Source organism: Pieris rapae, chromosome 5 (assembly GCF_905147795.1).
Source record: "Pieris rapae chromosome 5, ilPieRapa1.1, whole genome shotgun sequence".
NCBI lineage: Eukaryota > Metazoa > Arthropoda > Insecta > Lepidoptera > Pieridae > Pieris > Pieris rapae.
The window spans coordinates 4101075-4124016 of record NC_059513.1 but is presented as its reverse complement, the minus strand read 5'-3'; the positions used below and the strand labels follow the sequence as shown (position 1 = coordinate 4124016).

Here is a 22942-nt window from a genome sequence, read left to right as displayed (position 1 = left end):
TCACTCCCGGCCACCGCTTGCAACTCTATAAAACGCAAAATCGCCCACATGTAGGACTGTTCCCAGTACCAGCTCCTTCTTATTTATTATATGCATATAATAAATAATATCTCATATTTTGTTAGTCAAACTTCTAGGTAGAAACTGAACATTTTCAAAAAATTTTGTCAAAAGCAGTCAAAAGATTGGCCCATAGGCCTATAATAAATCTCAATCAAAACAAAAGTCCAAGAAAAAATGTCGTCCGAAACGAGTTAAAAAACAAAACCGGAAGAGGTTATCTTTTTTTATTTTATTTTTTTCATTTTAGGTTCAAGCATAGGGCCGCCCTAGCGTAAGGTCGATTTGGATGAGTTGTCAAATTATTCGGATTACCAACAAATAAGTCCCGCCTTCCAAAAAAAATATCCAATACAATCTGTAAATTGTTTAAATTTCGAACAAATTCCTGAAATTATTTTATTTCATTTAATATTTATCGAAACTACAGTATTCTCAACTCTAAAAAACACTCTAAAAAGGTAAAAGCGACAGGGAAGTAAAAATAAACATTTATATTAATACGTATAATTATTTCCTTACAATATTTACTTCTAGAGAACTAGACATTCATACTTAATTAATTTTCGCCTTCTTTAGGCATAGACCAACTTTTAGATCGCCTAGGGGAGACAAGATTTCGTTCAGGAGTTCGGTCTTTTTTGGGGGATGGCGTTCGATGTTTGGTCTTTGACCTAGTTTTTGATCTCCGTCGCGAATGAGACCTGGATCGTCTGGATCTTGATGGTGTTCGACTGCGATGAGACCTGAAATTATTTAATCAAAATTTCTTCTGTGCCCGTTATATACATTTCTATATGTATTATATAATCATTATGATAATTAAACACACATGTTAGATATATAAATATATAAAAATAAAAATCTCAACAACACAGATATTATGTCACATTGAATGATAATAACTATTTTCGCAATTGTATGAAATCTAGACCTTTTTCCCTTTCGAATCTATTAATGAAATTAACCAACTACAGTGACAGAGGTAAGGAATTTAAATCACCTAGATCGCCGACTTCTTGACCGTGATCGCCTACTCCTGCTTCTTGATCTGCGGCTGCGTGAGCGCCGGCTTCGCGATCGCGACCGTGAGTATGAGCGCCTTCGTGACCGCGATCGTGATCGTGACCGCGAGTACGATCGCCGGCGTGACCGTGAACGTGCGCGGTCGTCGTGTTCGTTGCGACTCTCTGCTTCGCTTAGTTTTTTGAAATATCTGTAAGAATTTAAAAACTTGTTTTAACACATTTTAAACTATTTATATCCACAAATATTATTTCAAACCAAATATTCATATTTTACATATTATTATTAAAATAAATAATAATAATATGTAAAATATGAATAATTGAGAAATAATTTTTTTGAGTTTTTTGCCAGTTCTTCTCGTCGTGGTAATGAGATCGAGAGAATTGAGATTTTCCTTTTTATTAATATTGACGTTCATAAGTGAACATAATTTTATTTTATGTAAAAAATATTGGCTATATTATATTTTGTAAATTGCTATGAGGCCTCCTAATTTGTATCGCTATGAAACCGACTTCATAAGTATGAGATTGGTTGTAAACGAATTGGTTTGCGAAAGATGTCCCAGTTGCATTTAATTTTTCACTTTTTACTTCATACTAAAATTGTTTTTATCAAATACACTTCAGGTTGAAAATTTGTAAAGTTATTAGATTAGTTTATTAGTTATTAAAATTCTCTCTGTCCACAACTGTTCACAGTATACAGTGCTTGTTTTTACTGTAATATATTTAAAATTAAGTAGTAAATACAAATTCACCAAATTTTCATTTTTAATGTATTCTACATACTAACTATAATATATACTAAGGTCGTTATAACTGCGGCTGTATACTGTAATTTCGAATATATGTTCTTTGTATAAGTTACTGTTTTCTCAATATTATATATTGTCACCGCGCTGAAGACTCAACCCTGAGATCGCTGTTGGAAATTACAGAGTAACGGTGCTGTTCTGAGTTAAACTTACTCATATGGCCTAAAGGTCTAGATACCAGGCCATAAACTCCAAAAAAAAAAAAAACTTACTCATAGTACTGCTGCGTCGCGTGCGGTCCGTCGAAGTGCGGCAACCTCGCTCGGCCCCTCCCCCGCCCGCGGCCTCGGTACCCCCGACGCGGCGCGTAGCCGTCCGGAGGAGGATAAAACGCACCGCGGACCGGGTAATACATGGACGCTGAACACATAAAAAAGCTCTACTAAATCGTAGCTGTAATTCGGTCCATTTGATTTGTTACACCCCCTGAATACAAAAACAATTGGCAGACATTTTACTTACTGACTTTAACCATTACAGGTCGTTGAAGTCCGCAATCCTGAGGAAAAGTATTATGGCTAATTAATACGATTACTCGTATGACCTTTTTTTTTAATGTTTATTGACCTGCGCTAGTATAAATTTCCAAACAAAAGAAAATTGTAAAAGTAAAAAAAAAACAATATCTTGGAAATTCAGAGTGTAAGATGTCTGCCTTTTTGATTTTTTTCGATTTAACAAGGTTTCTAAACATCTGCCTTAAAGCCAGACACGACACAAAATTATATAGCATACCTGTTTTATTTAACAATTTAAAGGGTTTTCAATTGAAAACGTGCTACCATGGTGGCAGGCGTGGTCCCTAATATTCTACATGAGCATCATATAGATATTTTGCTTACCAGCTCCCTAGTCCCTAGCTATGTTTTAGTACTAAACGCTATCAAAGACAGATTCTTTGAATAATTTTTTATTTTGAAGTAACATCTCCTAACATGTCTTAAAACCATATTTATGTCTTTAGGGCTCAAATATTCTGCAAAATAAGTGAAGATTAATCACTTTTATTACTATATTTATGCAAAAGCATCATCGAACATAGATAATGTATGCTTAAACATTATGTAAATAAAAAATCGGATACTCATACTTTGCGGGAAGGGGTATCCGGGCGCAGGCACAAACGGATATCCGTAACCATACGGATTCGGGTACATTCCTGGAACTGAACAAATATTATGAGTTATATTCGAAATTTAAATTTATTGTATTTATAATAAACAGAAAGAACATTGTTAAAAATTAAAGTATGTCACTACGATTCTAAAAATGGTGTAAAATAAAGTCAGTGACAATTAAAGAAAAACACTTTTTTAACGGATTATAGATATGTATTATTATATTTAAACTTATAATTATTTGTACATAATTTTAAATTTAAACCGACGTTTCGCGTGCTTTACAGCGTGCGTGGTCACGGTGACTGAAGACAAAGGTGTTAAATGTCAAAAAGTATTACAGCTGCAGAAAAATGTTGTGTTATCTGTATTTATTTCCCCGGAGTTGGTATCGACTAAAAGATGTAGGGTTTTTGCAGAAATTGCTCACGGTGTCCTCCATTTTCGCGGGTTGTTTATTTTGAGATTTTAATTTGGATATTATTGGATCCCAGGTGTTTGATAATTTTAGGCCGTCCTCTCTATTGAAATTGGCGTGTTTTTTGATTTCAATGGCTTCGCGTACCAATCTTGGGAAGAATCTTTTTTCTTTCGCAAGTACTTTCGGTTGGTCAAAGCGTATGTAGTGATTAGGCCTATCTAGTGTGTGTTCACAGACTGCTGATTTTGTGTGTCGTCTATGTCTTATGTCCGCGATGTGTTCCTTGAGTCTGCTGGACATATTGCGTTTAGTTTGCCCTATGTAAGACAGGCCACAGTCGCAATCCAGTTTGTATATACCTGCATCTTGCAATGGGGTGTTACTTTTGATTGGTCTTAGGAATTGCTGAATCTTCTTGTGCGGCTTGAAAATTGTATTAATGGAAGCTCGTTTTAGGACCCGGCTAATTCTATCTGTAACTCCCTTCACATATGGCAGGTAAGCTGGCTGGCGAGGAACTGTTTGTGTCTTGTTTTTGTTTCTGTGATGCAGCCGGGGGATGCGCAACTTGTTTCGGTGTAGCACCTGTTTGACATGCTGTAGTTCCTCCTTGAGGTGGGCCGCATCACAAAGACGTTGGGCTCTCTGAAACAAACATTTACCGACAGAGAGCAGTTGTGACGGGTGGTGGTGGGATTCACCATTGAGGTACCTATCTGTGTGGGTTGCTTTGACCAACCGAAAGTACTTGCGAAAGAAAAAAGATTCTTCCCAAGATTGGTACGCGAAGCCATTGAAATCAAAAAACACGCCAATTTCAATAGAGAGGACGGCCTAAAATTATCAAACACCTGGGATCCAATAATATCCAAATTAAAATCTCAAAATAAACAACCCGCGAAAATGGAGGACACCGTGAGCAATTTCTGCAAAAACCCTACATCTTTTAGTCGATACCAACTCCGGGGAAATAAATACAGATAACACAACATTTTTCTGCAGCTGTAATACTTTTTGACATTTAACACCTTTGTCTTCAGTCACCGTGACCACGCACGCTGTAAAGCACGCGAAACGTCGGTTTAAATTTAAAATTATGTACAAATAATTATAAGTTTAAATATAATAATACATATCTATAATCCGTTAAAAAAGTGTTTTTCTTTAAATGTGTAAAAGTTATGTAAATAAAAGACAATACTCAGTGACAATTGTCACAGATAATACAGATATGACAGATTCCTAAGGCCTATTTTCTTTTAAAGTTAAATATAATGCATTAGTCTTGATTTAATGGGCGGTTTCACTATATTTCATAATACATATAAAATTTAATTAATTTTTACATGCATTTAAATTCTTACCTGCTTTGTACTCATCCCTCTCTGGAGTAGTCAGTTTTTCGGTCTTGACCCGTTTATGGTCCAGATCCTCTGAAGATAAGGAACTGGCTGATTCACGCCTCGGCTTCTTGGTTTCAAGCGCTGAACGAATTAAAATACGGCCTGAAATAAACAAATAATAACAATTAACAATATTTCGTAAAATAATCTTAAATTTTTGTATGTATGTAGTCAAAGATTGCGTGAAATGTGCGTGAAATGTGCTTAGAATTATAGACATATCACACATTTACCTAACTATAAAAATTTAAGAATAAAATAGGTTTTTTTATTATTTATTATTAAAATCAAATCAAAATATCTTTATTCATTTAGGTAAACATGTACACTTATGAACTTCAGGAAAATCAAATTAAATTAATCGTAAATTTACATTTACCACCAGTTCGCAAGTCAAGGGCGTAGAGCTGGTAAGAAGAACTGGCAAGAAACTTTCCGCCACTCTTTTCAATCGCCAAGTTTTTAATACAAATTGTTTGAACTGGAGCAAATCAATCCCAAGGATTAGGATCATTTAAGTATTCGTCACATTAAGGCTTTATTAATTAATTTACTTTAAAAAGAGTACAAGAGATATGTATTAGTTATTAATAGGGTCATAGTAAGGCTTGTAATATGTTCATATAATATTAAACCTTCGGTTAAGGACTACAACTCCTAATGGCGAACCTAACTTCAATGAGGCATTACGATATTACATAAAAAAATGTCGACGGTGTCGCTTTCGCTAATGGAAGTTACACAGCACGGGTTTTTATTCAATGCCAATACCAAAAAAACACAGTATTATTTTAAAGGAATTATCAAATACGCTATCCATTTATTCTTTGGGCTAAGTATACATACTATGTAAGCATTCATACAAGTCTATACTGGCATACTTGAAAAGGTTTCATGCAAAAAGGGGATTTTCCAAAAACTATACATGTATACTATATACCAGAATAAAATAAAAATTTTACTTGAAAGTTCTATATGAATTTTTCATAATGTCTTATGAATTAGTATAATAAGATAGAACTTAAAAGTTAAAAATATACTGATATTTTTTATACTAATTTATATTTAAAGATGTAAAAAATTCCGAAGGATGCATGCAAGAATGCATATGCATGATACACAGCTGTGGACTCTGTGTGCATCATTTTGCTTTCACTGATTCAAGAAACTTATAATACATTTTTACCATCTCTAGCATGTCGAAGTAGGTCCTGCTGTTCATCTAAAATTTTCTCTTGATGTCTTTTGAACTTGTCAATGATTCTTGATCGGGCAGCTCTTTCACTGGCATGGTAGTAACGCTCATCTCGAGAACCGTTACGTTGGAGTTCAGGGCGTAACTAAAAACAAACGCTTTACCATCAAAAAAACATTTTAATTGCACAATTAAAACTTTAAAATGTTAACTCATCCATCTTGTAACTAGTACTGTACAAAATTAAGTTAACATATTATTATGGTAGATATTCCTAATGAGGAATACCTCTACCCGCAAATCATCCTACAACTTATCTCCTCATAGTCATAAGACTGATTGTACGATGCGCTCTTGAAAAAAAACATATTGCTTAATTGTCATATTTATTGAGGCTAGATAATAAAAAAGAGTGTGACTCACTCTTCTATTGTGAACTTTATTTTAGGAAAACAAACCAAATGTCAATTCAGGTGTAACATGAGTTGATTTGATATTCAAAAAATGCCTTTAATAAATAGTATAGCTGTATAGTTGGAGTTGGTTGCCTATCAAATAGCCAAAGAGATTGTCAGCCCATAAAATAAAACAAATTAATTTTTACCAAGAGAGAAAGCCAGATTTATATATTTAATATAAAATGTGAATGGGTGTCATAAGTATATATGAAGGTTTTGAGTAGTGTTGTCTATGTGTGACTCATACCTAAGGTTGTATGTCGATCCCTGGCTGTGTACTGTGCTGTGTTTTTGTGCACAAGATACCAATGATTTTTTTAAATAAATATTATAAAATATTAACCTCTATCCGTTTAAACAATTCCTCAATAAGCCTTATAGCCTGCAACTTCTTCTGAACTTTAAGCAGTTTCTTTTGTTCTTCTGAAACTTTTTTATTAAGATCCACATCTTCCCTTTCCATGAGTTTGGCTAACTGCTTTTTTTTTCGTCTTTCTTCACGCTCTCTTGTCTTTTGTAGTTTGTCCTTTTCATTTCTCTCCATTTGTTGTCTTAAAGAGTGAAAAATAAAAAGTTATTTTTTTTATATTTCTGCAAGATAAGCCTGCTTGATTGATAGATGAGAAAGAGATCAGAAAAATACAACTAATTTTGTTATTTGCTTCATAAAACGAGGTGCATCTGCCAATGATAAATTAGTTTTGATCCAGCCCAACCCACCCATAAAATTAATATAGATTGAAATCATATTTGCAAGAGTATAAGTCATTAACACATTACAACTTGATGATGATGATGTTCAAAGAGATCAAATCTGTGGCTCTCTACTCAAAGTCAAATTGATTCCCAAAAAAACACTAGTTTTGATTAAATTAATAAATTTTATGTAAATATGAATATTACTGATGTGAATTTTTAATAATACCTTTCTTTTGCTTCAATTATTGCTTTTCGCTCCTTTTCCTGTCTTTCCTCGTCATCCTTAACCCTTTGCCTGGATGAGAGTCTTTCTCTAACAATAGCCCTGCGTTTGACAGCAGCATCAGTCATGTGTTTAGTTTTATCAAAGTCAACTAAAATATTGCACCAATCAGCTAAATCTTCATTCTTCCTTAATAGCTTTTTTCCTCTTAGAGCATCCATGCATCTCACAAAACTTACATATTCACTGTATTGAATATATCCATCAAAATATAGAGCACTATCCTGTGGTGGTGTTAATATTCCACGCATTGACTCCTTCATTTGTAGACGAAAAGGATCAGCTGCTGGTACATCTACTTGCCTGATATCTCCATATTTTTCAAATACTTTCTTAAACAATTTCTCTGAAGGTGGTGAGTCTTCATTCCTATCTCGATCATGAACAAACCAACGTATTGGTAAATTTGCAATATGAATAGTGTCAGGTCTTTCTCCAGGCTTCATTTCATCCATATCAGTTGCATCTCGAAAAAATGAATCCCAGGCATGGCGACTAGGAAATTCAGACTTTGCCTCACAAACTCGAACTTTTAATGGTTCAGGAAAATCATTAAGCTGAATTATCCTGTCCTCAAGTCTTGCAATTACACGCTCCAATTTTAAACGATTCTCTAACTCCCCATCAAACCGGATCACTTCAGAACTGTGCTTGGACACTTTTAACATTGAAAAACTATCAGGTTGGATCATTTTTCGTAACTTTTCCATAAGCTCCCAATTGGAAATTGACTTGCCGTGTACCTTGTGAGTGGGAAGCTGGACAGAAATATTTATTTTGGCGAATGGCTTTAAATACAAACGTTGTGGCAAATACAACGCCACAGCGTCTGAGGTATCCCTACAAACTTGAATACTCATTGCAAAAATAAATCGCCTAACCTAACCCTATGAAAATAAAACTTAAAACTAAGGTTAATTGAAAATATAACGATGTTGATCCTAAATTTTAATTTTATTAGTTTATTTAAAAATCTTATGACCAAAGTATTCTTCGCTGGCAGCTTCCATTAATAAAACTGTTTATTTAAACAATCACTGAATTTAGAAATAAACAAATTTTTTATTAATAATTATGCTGTATTTTTAATTATAAAATATTTATAATTCTCTAATTTAGTTAAAACAATAACTAAATTTTAATAACTATAAACTACTCATTTCATTAATAAAATTTGATTGAATTTTCCTAGTATTATCGGTAAGGTTTTGACAAGTCACCGTCTGGCGGTAATGTGTTAACTGTCAATGACTGTGAAATAGATAAATCGTGTCTTTCGAGTATAGAGAGAAAGGAAATTTATGAAGAAGCCCTTCATATGCATTGGTCTCTACTCTCTATGTATATTTATATTAATTTTATTGTTACTTCTATCTATTGTGATAAGGTGTATTTTATGTAAGTTTTAATTAAAATTTAAAATATGTCGTGGAACCACATACATGAAAGTTTTTATTAACTTATCTATTGAAATAAATAAATAATTTATAGTATTTATATTTTCATTTATTTTATGATTAAAGTCTATTTTTGACGAAATATAACCGTTTGCAACAACCGCTTCTACGCGGTTCCTTAGATAAGCAGCAAACTACCGAAGCTTTTGTGGCATTAAAAGAAAATTTTCGTAAGGCAGTAGAACATATTTTTTAAGAAATTTCTGAAACTGTAGTGTCATAACGTTCCATAAATATTAAAATAATTTTTATAAGATTTACGAAATCAAAATAAAATTTATCGATATATGTTTTTATTGCATGTGTTTATTAGTTATACCTTCAAGACCACGTGGTAATTTAATTATGTATAGATACAATTCATAGGTTTCTCTTCTCTTGAACCTACTTCCACTGGCGCTTTTCTATACTGTCCGTATTAGAACAAAACACGCAAAATGTTTGAAACTTTTCAACGTTATAAATACAGGGGTAACTTAATTTTGCTATCTTAATCTACTTCATCAATCAACAATTTTTGCATACTTGATAGACTTGTGGGCGAGAAGGGAAATGATGCATTACTCTTTAACGATTGCATGTTCTTACACTACTTAGTAAATCCTGTAAAAATAAAGACAATATATTAGTTAAAAATATTGTTACTAATAAAACCACAAAAAATATGATAAAAATCCCATTTATTTAATACAGAACAGCTCTCAAAAGAGCATTTAAAATTTGTAACTATAAATTTATCAAATAGTTCCTAAACTATATCATAAATAATTTAGCTTACAAATTTTTACAGCTTTTAAGTTCCTTCAATTTGAAGCTTTACTTTACGGTCTTAAAACAAAAATAAATATGTTCACGTAATCTACCTAAGCGATTTGTTACCTGTGTGATCCACAAATTACAACTAAACAAGACGGAATTCTTTCAAGAAACTTTAGTAGGGTAATTTACCCTAAGTTTCAAAACATGAGAATTATGTTAATTTAAACAATTGGTAAGCAATACTTTTAAGTAAATCCTTATCAATTTATGTAGCTAGAGATGGAGAGGATATCATTTTAAAAGAATATAACGTATCTGCAGGAAGTGCAAAATTATCATTGAAATGTAAAATTGTGATGGATCCACGTCAGTTTAGATATAAAACACAGGATTTCTCTTTATAAATTTAAAGAAAAATCGTTTTTTTTTTATATAAGTTAATTTATATATAAAATGAAAAACCTTGCATTAGTTGCTACTAGCTTTACTAGAGGAACAAAATGTCTAAATTTTCCTAATAAAAAAATCTTAAAATTAAATCTTACTTTGTCACTGGTGGTGGGGGATAAATTAAATATTTGATTTTGAATCAAATTGCATAGAAAAATAAATATTTAGCTATGAGATTTTTTCACAAATACTGTGTTACATATTTTAACTCCCCAAACTTAAAAACTAAATAAAATGCTTTGGAGTAAAGTAATTCGTACATTGATGTTATATACTACATGAGAATGGCTGGAATGTAAGCATAAATAAATGTATGTTACAATAATATTACATATAAAATCTAAGAATGGTCAGCTAATTCCATATTATGCCTGAACCATTTGAAGTTTTTAGTAATATTCCAAAGATAAAAATGTATACTTGAATGCTTATTATCCACCAATCTCTAGCATGTTAGGCAATTTATTATAATTAACGTTCACTATAATTTATATATTTACCAATTATATAATGAAAAGAAAAATTGTGATGTTTAAATTAAAGCCTAAGATAGATGGCAAAGTATAGAAACATTATACAACATAAGGAGTATAATATGTTTAGTCATTACATTTTTTAGCATTTAAGAAACTGCTTATATAGTTAACGCGACATAATATGTAATTACTGTAATATTTACATGTTACACTTGCAGACATCGAAACTAACAATATTCGGATCTATGAAACAATTAAAAAATCTCAGTCTTCTAAGATAATAGATCACTATAATTAAGATCTCTGATTTACATTACATACACTTTGTACAGAAAAGTAGCTTTTGTCAGAATACTGAAAAATATTCAAGTATACTAGCATTTCCTAAGATTTGTAAAATAAATGATATTAGCATTTAGTATGCAAATAGCAGTATGCTTCGAGTAGTTCCCATTATAGTGACATTACTATATTTTGACAATTGACACATTTAGATCTGAAGCAATAAATTGGATCCACTGAATTGTTCTTTAAAACACTATTCATTAGCGTTTTGTTTTACTTGGATCTTAGAATTGAAATTAAAATAGTGATTTAAACATGCAGTAGTCATTGTAAGGTTTTTACTTTTATATCGTCGTGAGTTTTGTTGAATGAGTGTAATCAGATCAATTTTTATTTAAAAGTAATTTTAGACAAGCTTCACATGGTCAAACCCTATATATTGGGGTCAATTCACTTTATGGAAGACCATTACTACTGTACATATAAATACTAGGTACATTTTAGGCAGTGTTCCACTGTCACATGTTTTTTATACATACCTTCTTTATACAAGGTGTAGGATTGATCAATCACACTTAATTTTATATCTAATATTTTAAACAACTTGTTTGTCCCAATTTTGTTTAAAACCATTATAAGTGTTATTTTCATACAGCAACCATATATATTTATATGGAAGTCGCCCATACAATATTTATTGTGACAATGTTGCTAATAATATAATAAGATTAAAAACAGTTCATGCATGCAGGCCCTTATTAAATCGGGCACTGTCAACTAATGACTACACAAGGCGTTATACCAAACCATACATGCAGGGTGCGTTATATCTCCAATTAAGTTCATTGAATTCCTGTTACTGCAGCCACTGTTGGAAGAGGCACTAATTGGCCCTTGCTCGTTTGGCATGCGAGGGTGGTGGGGCATGAGCGGGTCTAGGAGGCTGATGGGGCGGCTCGTCAGCGGCCAAACCAGACCGCAACATGTACTTGAACTGAGGCATATGTTGCATGACGTCGCGAATCTGTACAAGCGCCATCCCGTTTTCGCCAGCAGCTGCTGATTTGCATTTGCCAGAGTTCCGGAGCACTTGCAGTTGCGTTCTATTGACAATAAACTATTTGTATACACCAATCATAATAGTTAAATTAATATTTTTATGATATGGAAATATATGAATAAAAATTGTGTAGTTAAAATACTTTAAAACAAAAAAAAATAACTGGAACTGCACAAATTAACATGTAATTTGTTATTTTACATGCTATTTGTATTTACATGGAGTTTAAGTTCTGAGGGAGTTTGTACTCATAGGTCAAAGTCTATAAATAATACTTACGAATTAGGTCGGTACAGTGAAAGGCCTAGTGCATCAAGCATAGACCTGCAGGTAGTCAGTGAAACCCTTGGAAAAAAGTTGCCAGCAAGGTCTGGTAATGTCATTAGAAGCTCAGTGTATTGATAGGGTTTTGCATTTATACATGGTACCATCATGTTCTCTACCAATGCTTTCTGCACCTAAAAATTAAAAGATTTTTTTATGCACAGGGTACAAAGATGAAATGATAATTTGTGGCTGTCAGGTAGTAAATTGTAAATTTAATTCTCACCAATATAAAATTGAAAGACTTCATTTAGTAAGGAAAAAACATTTTTTGCCCATTTAAAATGCGATAATGTTTTTCACATGACATAAGATTATATGACATAGTCCATATGATCTATTAGTTAAAAAATAATCCCACCAAACGCACTAAAGAACTTTGATAAATTGCTATATATAGTGACAGTCTGATTGTAAGTTTTGATATTTCAGCCTTAGCTCACTGATTTTTACCTTATATGGCGTATGGTTTCCACTGATATTGATGTCCGGGATAGCTGTGAGTCGTTTCCTTGTGTCCCCGGAGTGAGAGGTTGAGTGGCCATTCATTGACCCACTTGCTTGTGCCGAAACACTGGAACATGAATTACCATAATTATGTTAATACAATCTAACAAAATTCCATTTTTTATTAATAGCAAGTAGATCGGCCTCCTGTGCCTGACATACATCTTTGAATTTTAGATTGAATTCCAGTCCTCAAGATTAAGGTCACATAATATGCTCAAGTCACTAGGTCAACAGTACTATTAACTTAATGTTTTCCTTAAAATCATTTATTAATTTTTACTAATGTAACATTATTTGATAAACCATATTATTTTAAACAACTTTATACTAATATAATATTTAGAAATCCACATACAACTCTTCAACAAAAAAAAAACAACGCAATGCAACTTGAAACACATTGAAGAAAATATAGTGCCTAAGAATATAGAATAGGGTGAAAAACATTTAATGAATGAAACTAATTAATGTATATTAATAATGCAATGTTTTTACAAAACCATGGAGTCAATTTTGTTACTTTGTAAAATTAAAACATATGGCACCAGTTGAACCAAATAATTTTTTACCGCTGAGAGCACATGTAGTGAGTAGTTAGAATCCACTATAAGATTTGACGTTATGTTGGCACAAATATTTGCCTCCTATAAATTTTAGTTTAATTTTCTAAGGACCAGTCTTTTACCCAAAATACATTCCAATGAAAGAAAGAAAACTGAAGATAAAAGTAAGATGAACTGCATACAATACATATGAGCAAAAGCTACAAATTCTCCAGCCAATACTTTCCATACCATGTAATTTACATGCATTTTAGTATTTTTATTTAAATTAGAAAGAAAAGTCATTAAAATACCAGTGTCAAGACAATGGCGATTTAGTCAAAAATAAAAACAGCCTTTATAACTTAGCATAAAATATACCACCTTATTAAAAAAAAAACATAATCTTGATATTTAACTAAATTACTCTAGTCTCACAGGATAAATACAAATTTTATCCTGTGAGACTTGAGTACTTAAACTGAAGTGCCTGGAAACATAAGAAAAACAACTCTTATAGTCCTTTTCTACAATTAGTTATACAGACTGCCTTTCTAACTTTTGAAAGGAAACTAAACTTAGTAAAGCAATGCTCACTTCATATTGTTGGTGTTGGCCGTGCTCCTCACCAGCGGTGGAGGTTGCTGGCCCATCGCCATTGTTATAGCACTGTTTGGAAACTGAAAACCATAAATTATATTTTAAGGTGCCCCATACTGTATAGACTGAAAAAACCCAAAAAAGAGAGAAAGCAATCTTGAAACTTTCATTAATAAATAGTAAATGTGTAAGCCAGAGTTGTGCTACTACCATTGACACAAGCTAGTAAGTGAACAGTGACCGTCAAGGGAGTAATTAGCCAGGCATGTTTCAGGTTTAGGCATTTTATAAGCATAGTTTAAAGCGTAATCCCTTAATTTAATAATAAGTTATTGAATTGTGGATAACAATATTGGGCTTAAACAACTTCCGTAATTCTTAGAAATAATTTTCCTTAGGCCTTTGACAACATAAATACAATTCAAGATGACACTATGATAGATCATTATCAACCAAATACAATAACCAACGTCTCAGTTTTTGTTATACAACCATGTTCAGAATAAAGCAGAACAACAAAGCAGTGTGATCACTGTGAACTGACAAATGGAAAAGAAACATAAACAAGCAAGGATTAATTCTAAAAATCAGCGAAAACCAAGACAAACATGAAATACAAAAGGTATTATGCAGTATGAAAGGCATAGTGAAATGCAGTGGAGAAAGAAATTTACCTGCACAGCTCTCTGGTTGTGCGACCGGTGAGGCATGCCAGCTGCAGCAGCTGCTAATGCATTTGCTGCAGTTGAGTACCGGGCAGCTGCTTGCGCCTGAGCAGCTACTTGCGCCTATTACATAATTTATATTTATTTCTCAAACACTTCACATGGACACAGATTTTGGCCTAATTTGTCACAAATTTAACAAAGGTCACAAAAATAAAGCTTAAGTGAATGATCATTAAAATAGGACAACCAAATTGAACATTTACAGTTACTAGGACAGAAACGAGAAAACAGATTCCTACAATACTATTCTTTTACTCAGTCTTTATCATGAAGTTTCTTACCTGAGCCAATCGCAAAACTTGTTGAGTTTGCGCTTGAGTCAAAGACGCGGGTAGGTTTGTCCAACCATTGGCTAAGGCTTGCACAGCCGCTGCAGATAGGCCTGCATGAGGCATTTGCATGGCTGCATTTGCTTGTGTGTGGCGTTGGGCGGGCCTGCGACCTCGTGATGGGGCAGCCACGTTGTTCATGCCTACACCCGCACTTACGCTTCCCACTACTCCCGGCGGAGGAGCGGGTGGTGCTCGCGTCCACTGACCACCAGATACAGAACCTGAAATGATTAAAACTTACTGATTAAGATAAAACAAGACATCTATATTAAAACTTCACCACACAAAGTGTATAATTTAAATAACTCCTGTAAGAATTTTCTGGTACACCTAGGTCTTAGTATTTATATAAACTGTTTTTGTTTCAGAAATAAAGCACCTTAGTAAAACATTTAATAGAAAGAGAGTTAACATAGATAGTATAACAATATTAAGCAAAGTATTCTAGATTGTATGATGGTACAGACATTGCCGAAGAAAGGTTCAGACAATGTAGTATATGTGATTATGATTTGATTTATTGTAAAGATATTTTACATAAAACATAAATGTAAGTATATATAATTTAAATTTTGAAGCAATTAGCAATTTTTATTTGAACTATTATGCATGTGTTCTTAATGCTATATATATATATATATATATATAACTGGCTGAAAAACTTCAAAACACAAATCTGAGAGGAAACATTTTCTATAGAGACAATATAATGCAAATTATATTTAGCATGTCAAGGCTGTCTCGAAGGTCCAACCTTGATTTCAAACAACTATTTTGAACAGGTTAAATATAACCTTTTTATATATTTCAATATATATTATATTTTTTATGCATTATATTATTAAGAAAAACTAAGAATTATTTAAGGACAGTATACTTTTCCTGGATTTGCTTAGAAGGTTCCTACATTTGTTTTTACATCTAGTATATTTTAGAGATTTTTACAAAAGAATTTAATTACAAGTATATCTACTTTCAATTTTAAAACTATCTATATTTAGTTTCAATTATTATATTTTTTATTAATATTTATTAAATTCTTTCTGGAATAAATCATATTAAAATATTAATATCAAGTGTATTTAACAAATAACAAAGTATATAGAGCAACTTAGGTTAAAAGAAAAGTATTTAAACTTGATAAACAATTAATGAACAAATGAGCATCAATTAATCTCCAACATATATTTACAACAATATTATTAGTATTGTATTTGAAGTCATTTTGAATTGTGAGAAAGGAGAAAGGAGTTTTTTAAAGTTCTGTATATATTATAAAATATTATTATTAAAATGAATGCATGCCGCTATTATCTTCCAGGTTTAAACCTACTTTTGATATTTTTCCTTGAGTTAACATACGGTTAATTTTAGGGTGTCTGAGAGTAACAAAAATCTTTGAATTTCTTACAATAAGATAAATTAAAATGAAATCTCACCTTTAGCAGAAATTAGGAGTTGGGAATCAACCACTTTGTTTGGCCAATATTCCTCAAAGTCTGTACCAGGTGGGAAATAACTTTTTATGTCTGTTAAACTAATCACTGAACATGTTTCACTTGCAAATAGTTCATTCCTAATACCTTGCACTTTACAACAGAACTTCAGGTATGATAAATCCCAGCCTTTTAGCTGGTCAGCTTTTAACTTTAGATTGTCTGTTTCACCTTCAAAATAGAACAAAGGTACAAATTTCTGATTATCTCTAACTGTATATGGTACAACTGACTCCTTATTGATACGAATAAAACCACATTTGTCCTTATTATTTGTAGTTCCACGTAACAATTTATTATAGCATACATCTAGGAAATTATAGAACTCATAAGCGTCCGATAGTCTCACCACCAAATCCTTCTGTGTGAAGGGATCCCGCCCAAACTGACCATCACAATGCCTATTGTTGATCTCATTTAATAATAAAGCCTCAACATCTGTGATGTAATAGCTTCGAATGCAGGTACAAGAGTATATGTCTGCATGTAAATAATTCAGGTACTTGTTCAATAGCTTAATTTCAACCATTCGTACTGCTACGTACTTCTCTCCAGATCGAAATATATATGGTATATGACATTTGCCAAGCATGTCCCAACCGAAGTGGCCTTTCCAACTGGCTTCATCTGGAGCTGGTGTCTTTTTGTCGTCGCTTAATGGACGCGTGTCGGCGGCAGACGGAGTACCTGGCTTTTGATTTCTGGTAAGAAAGTTAAGAATACCCATTTGACCTCCAACTGCTTGAGTCGGTCCTCCTAGCCGTGCACCAGGCGGAGGCCGCGCTGCCGCGACCGATGCCGCCAAAGCTTTTGCCTTGTTGGCCTCCACCATCTTTGCAGCCAGTTCTCTGATCTCCGCTTCATCTGGCCGTTCTGTTTTTATCTTTACTGCTGGTGCTGTTTCTGACATTTTCGCAAACTTGTAAGTTATCACAAAAACAAAATTGTTTGAAAGGTTACCATAGAACTAGGCTACATCCTGACTCCACCAACCCAATTAATTACAGATATTGTTAAACAATTTAAACACTTCGAACACAAGTCACACACAACCCAACGTAAGTATTATCTTTACGTTTCACTGACACTTATCACATTATATGTATAAAGATCTGTTAATTAGAGGGTGGTTTAGTTTATTTAGTATAAAATTCAAAATCTGCATCAAAACCTGCGAGTCCAATACTGATTTCAAAACAACTGAGATGAAAACATAAACTTCCGTTTGACACTTTAGTTTTAAGTTTATAAAAATTGTTTTCTCACGTTAACAATTCACTCTATATTATTTGTAGAAGAGTGCTATATTTTCACTCAAAAAAACTAATTTTAGTTCCACGCTGCAAACGGGGGAACATGAAACCCAAATTTTGTGTTCACGAGGGAAATGCCCAATACCGTTGTATAGTCTCGTGGGGAGTACGCATCAAATTTTTCACCTTTGGTGAGTCAGCATCGTCAAAATGGCTGCCGACAAGGCTTTGTTGGCCAATCGAGGCATGCTATTGCATAAACATACCTACAAAAATTATCTGTGACGTCAACGTACTCCCCACGAGACTAGTTCTCAAGGACTTTGAGTTTTTACTTTTCTGATAAAAATAGAACTTTAAACTTAATGTGCCACACTACAAACGAGATGCATTCTCAGGATCTTAAGAAATATCAATCGTTATTAGACAAACATATATAGTAGTATAATTTTATTAGAAATAAGATTTTATTATATAGCACAAAGTAGCTGTTATAGATAGTCTCACGCCAAGGTTTCAGCATCACGAAGGAGACCTCGGAATCAGGTCATACTTATGTTCAACTTTATTTCAAACGCAGTAGGGTTTAGCTGTTCTAAACGTAAGCATAATATCCGCCTTATTGACGTGTATAGCGAGACTAGCCGACGCGCGCATTCCTCGAAACAATAATCCCCTGCATGAGCGAGCGAGAGGGAACCACATAAAAAGTAGATGTCAAATCTTTAGGTATTTTACTATGGAATTTTATAGAACGTAGGTTGGTACATAATGCAATTACCAACTTACGTAAGAATTTCTAACCTACTTTGTCGAAAAGTAGGAAGGAAAGGTTTGTTAACGGATAGACTATAAAATTTCCTTTTGTATAATCGATTAATTCATCTGTTTCCAAAAGATTGCACGTTTTAGTATTTTTGTTTTTGAAACACAATTCCTATAAGTAAATGTAGGTTCGAAATGTGTAAAACAAGTAAGTATTTTAACTTACTTATAAAAATTATTAGGATGCAAAGGAACCGGCTTTATAATAAGCATTTAATCCAAGAAACTAGTAAGAAAAATGATAGAGGATAGAACTTAAAACCCCCGTATACACTAAAAAGAAGATGTAGAGGAAATATGTCGGACCAGGGACCTGAACCACGTGGACTGGCCCTATGGAACTTCTAAGTTCCAATAGCTATAACGATCCCAAGTTTACGATATCAAAAATAAATTAATTAAGAATTAAATATAAGTTATTGAAAAAAAGCGAGGAAAAGACGCTGCCAGCGTTAAAGTTACACTGCCACAGGTACCAAACTTTTAAAACTTAAAGGGCTTATTATTTCGTCAATCGCGTGATTTACAAACATAAAGTTTTTAGTAGTGTAGTGTTTTTAGTAGTGTAGTGTAAGTAGTTTTAATAAGTTTTTCTAGGCCGAAAAACGGCCTAGAAAAACGATCGGTCGGTCGGTAGATCGAGAGATGAAACCCACAAAAAAATGTTAAAAATCATCACGTGATTTAGGATGTGAGGTCATTACTCATTGTACTGTTTGTAGCCACAGGTTGTAGGTGTCGCCACAAATTACATTTTCTGAAAAAATAATTAAAACACAGCAGTAATTATCAGCAGAAGAAGGAACTAGTATTTTTTTCAGCGAACTGATTACAATACAGCACCCATTACAAATAATAAAGCCTGCTATAGTATTAGTGTAAATTTGGGCTAGGCAGCTGTAATATTCATTTTTTCGCGCGTCAAATAGGGTTTTAAGGTTCACATAGTGCCGCTAGATGGCACTCGATTGATACACAACGATCAGCTGTAAAAAAAATATGAATATATTGCAATAAATTAATTAAAAATTTATTTATTAAAACCAACAGATTTAAAAAAAATATCTTTACAGCTTGCTAAACGTGACATATTTTTTTCTCCAATTACGACCTAAAATATGAAAATTCAAATTTTGTATAAACAAACAAGTATTTTTTTTATAAGTCAGCTGTTCGCGTAACTTTAAACATAAAATATACTTATTTAAAATAAATTCATAATTAACCACTTGATATGATAATGTACGAAATAAGCAATCAGCTGCGTGCGTTGCGGTGGAAAGACCATCAGCTGATGCTGCACAGATAGCAGATAGCAGATTCGAGCAGCGCGAATATATTGTTTTTGTCGTGTTTCATTTTATGTGTATATTAACGACATGCATAATACAAAACAATATAGAGTATATTATAATAAAACGAACTAATATATATATGTTTGTAAAACAAAAATTAAATATATAAATTTGGCGATCTATTCGATATCAATCTGCTCTGATGAATCGTGCAGGAGCCTCGCCTAATCTTAAGTGATACCGCCGCCCATGGACACTCAATGCCAGAGGGCTCGAGTGTGCGTTGCTTTCATCTTGTTAATTTTCGATCGCCAGAACGATCCTCTTCACCATCCAGTGAACATGCTAATTATAAAAATGAGATATCCTAAAAGCTCAAATAAAGTGTCATCGACAAAAATTCCATACCGCTAATATTTTCGCTGTTATCTGACATACTGGTGACGATTTTGCTTCATTTCTTATGATTTTATGAACGTGGTATTTGGTATTTTTTATGAACATGTCACAGTGCGTAGTGTAGACATCGTTGATCCCCTTAATCCCTACAACTAACAAATTCTTCAATCGTTGTGAAGACCTCGTTCAAAGTAGAATTCGGGATACTAATTGTTATATCAGCTCTCTAATCTAGAAAATCTAAAAAATCTACCATGTTTTTTAATTCGTTTGCGTTTAAATCGTTCGCTGGGTGTAGTATAACAGTGCCATTTATACATTCTGGTGACAATCTAATGTAATTATTACAATGGCCGCAGATATTTTGGAAACATTTGTATGCGCTTAGAAATATTGCCAAATGTAGAGGAAACTACATACTTTCAATGCATAAAACATAATAAATATATCAGAAATAAGTAGGTCACATCTATAAGTTTATTTTTCAATGATTTCGAGTAAGTTGTTTAATGTTAAATAAAAAAAAAGAGTGTGTGTACTTATGTACACGCGTTAGAAGTTATACTTCTTTGGCGTATGGAAAAAATGTCAAAAGTGCATTAGTGATTAACGATAAATATTAAAATTAATCAAAAAGATTTTATTTAAATAAATCAATTATTAGTAAATACTATCACCGTCGTATCTGAAATTGATTTAAAAACACCAAAATAACATTTTATTATTCACGCTGTTTAATTGTACTGGTACGAAACATGTGTTCTAAATATAAAAATACAAGAATGTACAACTTGAACATAGTTATCGATTTCCATGCCACCTAGACCTAACTTCACGATGTCGAATTTAGGTGTTGGTGTGCGCGCGCATCGTAAAAATTCACTCTCATCATTTTTCTCCATCGCGCCAAAAGAAGTACAGTCGACTCTCGTTAATTCCAACCTGCGATAATTCGAACCTCTCTATAATTCAATGTTTTCACGAGTGCCCTACAAAATCTCTTAATATTTCGAACTAAATCAATACATTTTTATGCACTTGGTAATTCGAACTAAAAAATCATTGCTATATAATAAAACGACGCGTTAATTCGAACTCATCGGCGTCCAACACTCGACAATTCAAAGTTGCAGAGAGAAAGAGATCGAATGATTGTTGATTGAAGTTATTGAGCAGTCTGAGCAGCAGCAATGTGTTTTGAAGCAAACCAGTATTTAACAGAGTTCTTTCGAAACATTAATTAATTCACATTATGAATAGATTTATGTATGTACTTCACATTATGAATAGATTTATGACTCTGATGACACTCACTAGATTTTCTCTCACCAATTTCGAACCATTTGATATTTCAAACATTCGATAATTCTAAATATTTTAAGAGTCTATCTAGATATCTAGTTTCGAATTAACGAGAGTCGACTGTATAACTTCAAAAAAGTAAAAATCAATAGATACTGTACAAATTTACTCGCGTTCCATGCGAACTTTTTTATTATGCAGAAATACGAGTTTTGGCACTGTATCCGCAAAACTCAAATTAATATCTTTCTTTTTCATAGTGTAAGATTTGGGAACCCTTTTAAGTAAATATACCTGTGTTAGGGTTCCCAAAACCAATAGGGTTGCCAATATTGCTTGATATTGGCAATAATTTTTTGAGCTGCAACGAATTTCTATTAATTCTACTCTTCTCGAGCTTAGCAGTAATGTCCTGACTCCTGAGGCCCATTTCAATCCAGTTTGTGGCTTTTACATCACGGAGCCACCAACGTTGACGAGTTGAAAATGAATTCCCATTCGCGGGTCCGCTTTATAAAAAAAATCAGCTGGAGCCACCTCCCACACCCACACTCACAGCTAATTGGTCTGTGCACTACTTTGCTTTTACTGACATGAGGAGGGGTGGATAAATTGCAGAAAATCATTACGTTACGTAATACTTGAACGGCCCCATAGCAATTAAAATCTTGTATATAAAATTCTCGTGTCGCGGTGTTTGTGGTTAAACTCCTCCGAAACGGCTTTCCCGATTGTCATGAAATTTTGTGTGCATATTGGGTAGGCCTGAGAATCGGACAGTATCTATTTTTCATCCCCCTAAATGTTAAGGGTGGTCCATCCCTAATTTTTTTTTCAATTTTAGATTTAAAAAAAAATAATTAATTGAACGAAGTTCGCGGGGGCATTTAGTTAAATGTAAAATTTTAACCTCGCACATGTCATATTCGATTTATTACATTCGCCCAACCACCGCGACCGTGCGAGGAAATCTACTAATTAAATATGTATATTTAATAGGTTAAAGCGGGTTTTCCAAAGTAGCTATTTTATAAATTTGATTATAATTGACAATTTCGTCATTTGGAATTAACTTAATTTAAACATGAATTAAATTACAGTTTATTTACATGATTACAATTTATTCAAATCGAATATGTATAAATAAATTCCAAAAATTATATTAATATTATTGTTTTTTTATCATAATTCGATTTCTAAAATATTTAGAAACTTTAATATCAAATTGATCCGCTTGGCTGACGTGTAAGGGATTTATACTGTTTTATGGACCCAATTGAACATCCCAATAAAACAATAAATATCATTCAATTAATTTGTTTAAATTTCGAAATGTACAAATTACAAATCATTAATTAAATTAATG

General features: G+C 32.9%; 2 protein-coding genes across 6 annotated transcripts; both read right to left on the bottom strand.

The window, feature by feature from the left end:
• Window positions 1-462: 462 nt before the first annotated feature.
• LOC111003261 (A-kinase anchor protein 17A) lies at window positions 463-8602 on the bottom strand. Of its 5 annotated transcripts, XM_022273679.2 has the most exons (9): window positions 8466-8602; window positions 7427-8241; window positions 6845-7052; window positions 6035-6188; window positions 4810-4950; window positions 2997-3071; window positions 2119-2266; window positions 1064-1276; window positions 463-806 (listed from the first exon to the last, which is right to left on the bottom strand). In XM_022273679.2, the coding sequence occupies exons 2-9, from the start codon at window positions 8191-8193 to the stop codon at window positions 620-622; spliced, it is 1893 nt and encodes a 630-aa protein (XP_022129371.1). In that variant the 5' UTR covers window positions 8194-8241; window positions 8466-8602; the 3' UTR covers window positions 463-619. The 5 variants fall into 5 exon arrangements, with proteins under 5 accessions (XP_022129371.1, XP_022129370.1, XP_045484303.1 ...); XM_022273678.2 differs by lacking the exon at window positions 8466-8602 and having other exon boundaries at window positions 7427-8451; XM_045628347.1 differs by lacking the exons at window positions 463-806; window positions 1064-1276; window positions 8466-8602 and adding an exon at window positions 2369-2405 and having other exon boundaries at window positions 2125-2285; window positions 7427-8453.
• Window positions 8603-9603: 1001 nt separating this feature from the next.
• Window positions 9604-17920, bottom strand: LOC111003250. The gene is made up of 7 exons (XM_022273656.2): window positions 16446-17920; window positions 14956-15227; window positions 14621-14734; window positions 13944-14026; window positions 12748-12868; window positions 12250-12428; window positions 9604-12013 (listed from the first exon to the last, which is right to left on the bottom strand). Exons 1-7 carry the CDS (start codon window positions 17410-17412, stop codon window positions 11794-11796), a joined length of 1956 nt encoding a protein of 651 aa, XP_022129348.2. The 5' UTR covers window positions 17413-17920; the 3' UTR covers window positions 9604-11793.
• Between the last annotated feature and the right edge of the window lie 5022 nt (window positions 17921-22942).